Source organism: Rhinolophus ferrumequinum, chromosome 7, assembly GCF_004115265.2.
Source record: "Rhinolophus ferrumequinum isolate MPI-CBG mRhiFer1 chromosome 7, mRhiFer1_v1.p, whole genome shotgun sequence".
In the NCBI taxonomy this organism is placed as follows: Eukaryota; Metazoa; Chordata; class Mammalia; order Chiroptera; family Rhinolophidae; genus Rhinolophus; species Rhinolophus ferrumequinum.
Genome location: NC_046290.1, coordinates 49,794,721 through 49,803,919, shown reverse-complemented (window position 1 = coordinate 49,803,919; position 9,199 = coordinate 49,794,721). Strand labels below are relative to the sequence as shown.

At 40.2% G+C, this 9,199-nt stretch overlaps 1 protein-coding gene across 1 annotated transcript in view; it reads left to right on the top strand.

The window, feature by feature from the left end:
* The first annotated feature begins 819 nt into the window (after window positions 1–819).
* Window positions 820–9,199, top strand: part of TBCA (tubulin folding cofactor A) — a 65,850-nt gene continuing 57,470 nt past the window's right edge. Inside the window, exon 1 of the mRNA XM_033109788.1 lies at window positions 820–996. Within this exon, the coding sequence (XP_032965679.1) occupies window positions 944–996 (53 nt within the window). The 5' untranslated portion in view covers window positions 820–943. The remainder of the gene's footprint in view (window positions 997–9,199) is intronic.

Sequence of the window (9,199 nt, the reverse complement as noted above, 5' to 3'; positions counted from 1 at the left end):
GAGGCTCTGCCCTGCGTCCTTGGGGGACTCCGTCAGGAAGAGGCTGACTGGAGGTGTGCCTCATTTTATGCAACAGACACGTTTTTTATAGAATATCCAACAATGGCCAAAAGTTACTGAGTATCTACTATGCATCAGGCATTGAGCTTTTATCTTCACATTTACTCTGTGAAGTGGGCATTATTATTTCCATTTTGCATGCAAAGTAACAGGCTCAGCAGGGTGGAACCCCGTTGTCTGACCACGAAGCCCAAGCTTTTGTGTGACACACACATTTTTCTAAGTTGAATACTTAAGATATACCATAGGTGATTATTATTTGAATAAGTCCTATAATCATTTCCTTTGTGAGGTGCATATCTACACACATTTTTTTTTTACAGGGGTGTGAGGTAGAGGATAAAGATTTTTCTTGATGGTGTGCATGATGGTAGTTTATTTCATTAAACATACATCTCTTTGTCCCATTTGACACCAGCTAATGACATCGGAAATATACTTTATATGATTTTTAGGTGACTCTATTAAGCGGATAATCTCGCAAAGCAAGGTCATGGCCAAACCAATGTATCGGGGGAGACACTGAAGTTTCCCAGACCGCCCGGACTGGGGAGACCGGGAAAAGTGTAACTTGTGTCCGCACTGAAATAAGGGCTGTTGAAGTACTAAATGGAGGGTTAAGTGAGACGAGGGAAGGCTCCGCGAGATGAGGACTGGGTGGAGGCGAGAGACAGCTGGCGCGAAAGGAGAGCGTTCCGGGACCCGGGACTCGGGACCCGCGATCCCCGCCCCGCGGGTGTGGCCGAGGCGCCAGGGCCGCGCCGAGGTCTGCGCATGCGCGCGGGGCGCGGCGGCGACGCCGACACAACCGCCTCCTCCGCGCTCTCTCCCTGCTGTGTTACCGCGGCTCTCCGCCCCTCCTTCCCGCGGCGCCCGAGGGACCATGGCCGATCCTCGCGTGAGGCAGATCAAGATCAAAACCGGCGTGGTGAAGCGGTAAGGAGCCGCGAGCGGCGCAGCCGCCAGCGCCTCCTCTCCCTCGCCTCATGGCGGCCCGAGAGGCCGGGCGGAGCGCAGGCCCGAGGCGGGCTCCGGACTCTAGGCCTCACCTGGGGCTCTGCGGCCGACGGGGACCGGGCCGGGACGGAGCGGGCGCGCGGGTTTCCGGGACTTGTCCCTCCCCCTGCCTCTCCCCTCTACAGCCCAACCGTTGAGCGGCGAGGGTCCGGCAGTCCCGCCCCTCGGGCGCCCGCGGTCGGGGAGCTGGAGGGGCGGCGGCCGCGATCGGGAGGCTGGGCCGGGCTTCGGTCGGACCGCCTGCGTGTGCGCGCCTCGGGGCTCCCCGCCGCCCTGACGGCAGGGAGGCGGATTCAGTCCATTACCTGTCCCCAGATGGATCCGCAGGCCCGTTTTGAAGTTTCGGAGGGGACGCCGAGAGCCCGGTCCTCATCAAAAATGCGACCTAGTTGGCGCCCCGGGATCTAACATGGCAGACGGGACTCGCAGTCGTTAAGAACCGGGGCGTGAACTTCCCGCACACTCCGCCGACTTCTGTGGGCTGACGCTTCCCCGGTCAACTTGCGCGAAGCTCGCCCCAGGGGTGGTGGGGTGCTGTTTACATAACTGTCCCCGGTAGACCAGTTCCGTCATCGTTGGTTCTCGTTCCTGACTGTTGTTAGACACTTAGTGCTTATTAGAACTTTATTGTTCAGACCCAAGAAGATCAAATTTTTTGATGAGGCCTTCCAGGAGTACAGATAAATAGGCTTATAAAGAAGCAGGTTCTTTTTTAGAAGTATCTGATAACAGCCAGCTGGCTTCTTCCTCTTTGCCCCTCCTTTTGTCCCTTTTAAAAATGTTTCCACCAGAGGAAAGACCCGGCAAAGGGGAGAATAAATTCATTTAAAAAAAAAAAAGATATTTCCTCCGAGGCTTAGCATAGTATTGCGCTGTACTTGCCTAGAAACTTTATTATTAAGGCAGTAAGGCAGTAGTATGACTAGTAGTTAACATGCACAGCCTTTTCTGAAGTGACACTGCTTGGGTTTAAATCTTGATTCTCCCATTTGTTATGTATTATTCAATATATGACTTGGCACCGTACCTCAGTTTCCTCATTTGTAAAATGGAGTAAGTACCCACTTCATAAAGTTGTTGCAAGAAGGGCCTGCTATGCTGTTTAACCTAGTATGTGGCAAATAGCCAGTGGCTATAAATGTTGAATAATATTGTTTGTGTTCCCGTTTTACAGATGAGAAACTGAGGTTTCATGAAGTTAAAGTGGAAAAACTAAACTTCTCTAAGATCAGTGTACCAGTTAGTGGCAGAGCAAGGAAAAGAACCAGGGTTTCTGACCTACAACTTTTTAAGTACAATGTTTTAGGAAAGAATATGTTTAAAAACGTGTGCTAATAGAGGAATTGAGATATATAATTGAAAATATAAATATTTGCACTGTCACTCACCCCCGAGTTCTGTTGTTCACGGGTGCTAAACTTACTTTGGTTATGTCATTTTAGTAAATTTATTTGGCAGAAGTACCAGGATGTAATGGAGAGTGGTTTAGGCCAAAAGTCATATGAGAAATGACATCTAATGTTAGTTTTCCATTAATTGTGAACATGATATTGTCCTTTCTCATGCTAATGATCTATACGAGTTTATGAAATCACTCGGTTCAAGTAGTTATATGGTTACAGTACATTTTCTAGAGGAAACAAACTCTTTAGATTATAAGCTAACTTTCTAGGCTTTCAAAAATTCCCAAGTACTTATGGAACTGCTTGGAAATAAAGTTTTATATTCAGCTTATTTCAGTAATAGGGCATATCAAACTTTACTTTTGATTCTTCATACTTCAGTAAACTGATCACTTGTGAAACCTTAATCTACTATATCTCAAAATTGCTTATAAATTAATGGAGATGTCTGCTGTACAATTTATTTTCATGGCTTTTCTGTTGACATTTTGGTATAGAGCTTTTCCATAAGTACTACGATGTGTTTTCTTGGAAAAAAAATACCCTAAAATTTCTATTTTAGCTGTTTATTGCTCATATTTTGCCTTGGTAGATAATCATTTAATTTGTAAATATTGTTCCCTACTCTCTTTTGCTATTTTTTTTGGTGAAATTTATTTTACTATGATTCTTTCCATCTTCTGCCTTAGTATCCTATTTTTTAAATTCTACATTTTATATCAGCAAAGTAAAAAAAAAATAGATGAAGCAAAAAGGGCAACATATTAATGATTGCTGGGGCTGAATGATGATGGGCCTTCATTATAGTCTTACGTTTAAATTTTTTCATAATAAAAAGGTTTTTAAAGGTATGCATTTTTCTCCTCTTTCCAAAATTAGTTTAAGTCTTCTTGATTAGTTTCATGATTCATACATGTTCTTGATTTTGAGAACAGGATTCTGTTCATTGGTTTCTTAAAGCAATGGCCTAAAAACCAATTTCTGTTCTCAGCACCATTTTTCTAGTCAGATATTCATTTCCCATAGCCTCATTTCTCTTCAGAAATCACAGTTTTATTTGGAAGAAGAGATTTAAAGTCATCTTTCATGCCCCCAATTCCTTCAGTTTTCTCTCCAGCAGTGGAGAGCCACTAGAAATATATTCTAGGTAGTAGTAGTAGTCATAGATAAGAGTTCAATTCCAGTAGACTATATTAAGGGAGGGTGAATTCTTAGAGTTTAGTGTCTAATCAAATCTGCTAGAATAGCAGGTGATCTAAAAGTTCCCTGTAGTGGGTTTTAGGAAGAAATCTGGACAGGCAGGTGGAGTGTTACAGGAGTATGGAAACAAACAATACATAGATGGTGGTATTTGGCATCGGGGAGCTCAAATAATGAGTGAAAGATGGGTATTTCAGCATGTTGGCAAAACGGTGAAGGCAGGTTAGTGGATGGCAACGTATTAGAAAGGAAAGAAGCAAGTTTCAAGGGCATTATTTTAGGCCTTAGGAAAACAGGAGGAAGCCTCACAGTGCCCTAGTCTTAGAGAAACTTTGTTACCTTGAATGGTAACAAAGTCAAAGTATCTGATTTCTGGAAATGGATATTAAGAGAGAGGTTAGATCCCTAGGAGCAAGGCAAGAGTCCAGTTACTAGGAAAGGCTTACAAAGTGAGAGTTGGACAGCAATGAGGCTGACTTCGTCCCGAGCCTCTCATTCCTAGGGCTCCTTAAATACCCGCTTCCCAGAAACAGGATTATTTTTCCAGAACTAATTCTGGCTGTGAAACTAGAGATACGTATGCACTAGGAGCTGGTTAAGTGATTATACTGTTTTTCAAGCAGCAGCCTTTGTTCAGGTGTCTCACTGTTAGCGGGTATTAGTTGGTAGGTATGGGCCTTTTTAAAGATTTGGATCCATGCTCCAGGTAGATTGCTGGACCTACTGATAATCTGTTACTGGGTGGCAGTTAATCTGGCAACCCGAGCAGGGAGTTACCAAATATTACTCCAGTTTTCTCCAGTGCAGAACTGTAAGGTTCTCCCCTGTCCCTTCCCCGCCCCCCTTATGTCTGGGTGGCATCAGTTGCCCTTGTTTACCTGGGACTGAAAGATTTCCTAGGATGTGAACTTTTCAGTGTAAAACTGGAGAAGCCCCAGGCAAACCAGGATTTTTAGTATTCATACCTCTTCTGTAACTAGCTAGCAACACTGTTTTCTGTGTTATTTGGAGACTTTTTGATGATAGTGTGAATTGAATGTTGTACCTTACTTAAATTAAAACTTAAATGCATCCTGTAAATATGAGTCCATGCCAGAGTAGCTTTTTTCTGTATTAATTTAAATAGTGATTTATAAATAAATTTTTACTAAAGTAGATGAAAATGTAGGATTGATGTTTTAAATGTTGGTATGGTATTTCAGCTAAATGACACATTCACAATAAGTTTCCAAGTAGGATTTGTGTTTGTAAGTTCTTTTTGTTTGTTCGTTTTTTACTAGAGTTATGGTAAGTTTAAGGAATTCTTCTGCAAGAATAGAATGTTTTCATCCACTCAACATAAAAGGTTATTTAATAATTTTAAAGGCAACTTGTTTTCAGTAAAGCCTGCTAAAGTAGCCCACTGATGAGTGAATTAATTAATTAAAAATACTTTCTTAAATACATCTTTTTGTAACCATTTTAGGTTGGTAGTGGCTTAAAATCCAATGTGAACAAAGAATGTTAGGGCATTGGAAATAGCACTGACATTGGCCCATAGTTTTCCTCTGATTAAATGAAAGTGACACCAGTAGATTAGAATGAGACTAGGACAATTCACACTGCAATTGTGTTAGTTTAACTTTAACAATCTTTTAACACTCTTGTTTAAATGTAGCTGACATACCATAATTACAAATCTACAAGCCTTGATTATAGAATTTTACATCATGAATCTGTGGGGAAATTGTATTGATTTTTTTTTTTTAATAAAGCAAGCACCTTTCCCAAACTGTGGCATCTTCCCGTTTGTTTATATTTATACCTCTGACATACAGTTCTTCATGACACACACACACACACACACGCAGTGTACAGCAGGCATAAAAACAACATATAAGGTAAGTAAAATCTCCATGTTATTCATTAAATATATATATTTGTGTATAATATATATGCCATACTGACTAACATAAAGGTGAAAAATACAAATGACACATATACTTAGACAGAGATACAGTTTTCCCGTTTTATCTGTTTGTACACTTATATTTAAAGTAATGATGGATAGAAGTATGGTGGACAATGTCTGGGAGAGGTTAAGGACAGAGCTCTGTAAATTATTCCTATAAGCTTTTGTGACGACCTTATTTTCTCCTCTTCTCCAACATCATACTCATTGATTTGAGTTAAAGCCAAAATGGCCAACTTCCTACCTTGAAATTTAGCCAACTCCTTTTGGAATTTCTGTAATGTATCCAGTTCTGCAAAGTGATGGTCAGAGGCAATGTCAGAATGGATTACAGGTGGTCAGCTCTTCACCACCTTCTGCCAACTACTTGGCAAGCAGTGACTCTTAGGAGCTACACAGCTGGCAACCAGATGTCTCTTCAAGTTGGGAAGGGAGAAAGTTAAGGCCGCTCATGACCATGGTTTTCCCGATAGAAGCTTTATTAGTCTGCAAATTGATGGGGGCTTTTGATAGGGGAACCAACCATGATTCAAGGGTTGAAACTTTTAGTCCCATCTTCTGATTTCTAGGGCAGGGAAAGGGGCTAGAGGCCACAGTCACCCGTGACCAACGATTTAATCAGTCCTGCTATGTAATGAAGCCGCCATAAAAATCCAAAAAGACAGGATTCGGAGAGCTTCCTGGTTGGTAAACCAGAAGGCATTCGTGTGCCATTGTACCAGACCTCACTCTATAAATCTCTTCATTGGGCTGTTGATTTGTATCCTTGAATAGCCTTTGTAACAAACCAGTAACCTAGTGAGTACATTGTTTCCTGAGTTCTGTGAGCAGCTCTAGCAAATTAATTGAACCAAAGGAGGGGGTCCTTGGAAACCCCTGATTTATAGCCTGTTGGTCTGAAGCACAGGTAACAACTTGGGCTTTCAGTTGGCAGCCTAAGTAGGAACAGTCTTGTGTGACTGAGCCCTTAACTTGTGGAATCTGACACTGACTCCAGGTAGATGGTGTCAGAATTAGGTTGAATTGTAGGACACCCTGCTTGTGTCAGAGAATTGCTCAGTGTGGAGAAAAACCGCACATATCAGAATTGGTGTCAGAATCAGAATTGTAGGCCCAGTAATTTTTAAGAGTATGAAGGTGTTGTGAGAGAGAGTTTGAGAGCCACTGCACTAGAACAATAATTCTCACAATGTTTTATGTTAAGAGAATCAACCTGAGTACTTTCAAAAAACGTTTACCCAGGCTCTACCCGCTAAGATTCTAATTCCATAAGTGTAGGGCAGGATCCCATAATTGGTATGTATTACAAACATTTGTGTAATTCCTTTGTATATATTCCTCTAACCACACTTTGAGAAGCATTGTGCTATAACTCTCTGAGCTTTTGGACGTGCAAGACTGATTTATTCATGTTTGTACCTTTAGCATAGTCTGGTATATAGTAGGTGCTCAACAATGTTTGTTGAATGACTGGATGGATGTTGAGGGTAGAGTTGAGATCCAGGTGATGCCAAACAAGATGTTTTCTTATTTGGAATGGAAAACTTAGAATGCCTAGCAATGGCAGTTACATGAAAAAAGGAGACAGACCTTTTAATTGTTTTTAGTTAATTCTAACAAGATTAAAATTCTAAAAAGATAAAAGAAGTCACTCTGATACTCATTTATATTATTGGTGAATGAAGTGTTTTATATGAATAGATATTTCCCATAGCTGAGACTCCCTTTAAGTGCTCAGGTATTTTTATGGAAAAATTTCCCCAATACATACTTGGTTCATCAGATTACACCAAAATTATCCATAATTAATTTTTCTCCACAACTGGGATAAATATTGCTACAGACTTTAAACTGTTGAACATAGAGTTAAAAATAAAGATGAAGGATTTAAGATGTGTGATGAGGAATGGATCCAAATTGTTGCTCCAACAATATTTTCTTTCTTTAGATCTTACTTGTACAGAATTGAATTAACCCTTGATTTATGCCACATACTTATTGGTTTATGCATGGCCCCTTTTTATTTGTTGTATGCCTGTACTTACTTTTAAATAATAAACTAACCTAACACAAAAACTAAAATCATCATAATAGCATATCCAATTTTGTGTTCCTCTCCCCACCTGAGTTAACTACTGTTTGTAATCTATGTTTATTATTACCTTCCTTTTTTATTGTCCATAATTTTATCATTTGTATAATATTAAGTATATCATTTTGTTATTTTTTTAATTTGTACGAAGGATGTGTTCTGGAACTTACTATTTTCCACTCAGTTTTATGTTGGTAAAATTCATATGCGCTACCTTTGTTTTGACTATTGTGTAATATTCCATTGTGTGATAATGCCACAGTTTATCCATTCTTCTATTGATGGGCATTTGGATTGTTCCAGTTACTGTTTCTATGGTATGTACGTTCTTGTGCATGTCTTTGGTAATGACGTATGAGAGTTTTTCTTGGGTATTTATCTCAGAATGGAATTTTGGGGTCATAAAGTATGTGAATGTTCTACTTGTATAAGATAATGCCAAACTGTTTTCCAAAGGGATTATACCATTTCCCAAAGATAAAGAGAAAAAAACGGGGTTTGAGGTTCCAGCCCTACAACCTTGTCCTTAATCACCTCCTTTCTCCTTGTGTAGAATAATGTATATGACTCCGGGGACCCGGGATTTTTACTTGGTGGGGAGGTGGGTCCTTTGGAAAGGGCAACTCTGTCCATGTCCAGGCCTGTGTATTCAGTGTAGGATACCGGGGGGCGGGGAGTGAGGGGAGGCATCCTGAAAACCCTCTTGGTGCTGGGTAGTTCCGGAACTGAAGCCAAAGAAGGCCAACAGTTACTTTTTCAAGATTCTTTCCCAAGTTATTATGTTCATTTTATTCCAGTTTTATTGAGACAGAATTGACATATAGCTCAAGGTACACAACAAAATGATTTGATATATGTATATATTGCAAAATGATTACCACAAAAAGTTTAGTTAACATCAATCACTTCAAATAGTTAAAAATATTTTTTATTTTAAATACATTTTTTTTCAGTTATAGTTGACATTCAGTACTATTTTATATTAATTTCAGGTGTACAGCCTAGTGGTTAGACATCTATATAATTTATGCAGTGATCCCCACCAATTAATCTAGTACACTCTTGGCACTATTTATAGTTGTTGCAGCATTACTGACTATATTCTCTATGCTGTACTTTACATCCCCGTGACTATTTTGTAACCACCAATATGTGTTTCGTAACCCCTTTACCTTTTTCACCCAGTTCCCCAAACACACCCCCATCCCCTACCCTGGCAACCATCAGTTTGTTCTCTGTATCTATGACTGTTTTGTTTGTTCATTTGTTTTGTTCTTTACATTCCACATATAAGTTAGATCATATGGTATTTATCTTTCTTAGTCTGACTTATTTCATTTAGCATAAGACCCTTTAGGTCCATTCATGTTGTCGCATAAATATTGTTTCTTATGATGAGAACTTTTAAGGTTTACTCTCTTAGCTTTCAAATATATAATACAGTATTGTTAATTATAGGCATCAGGCTGTACATTA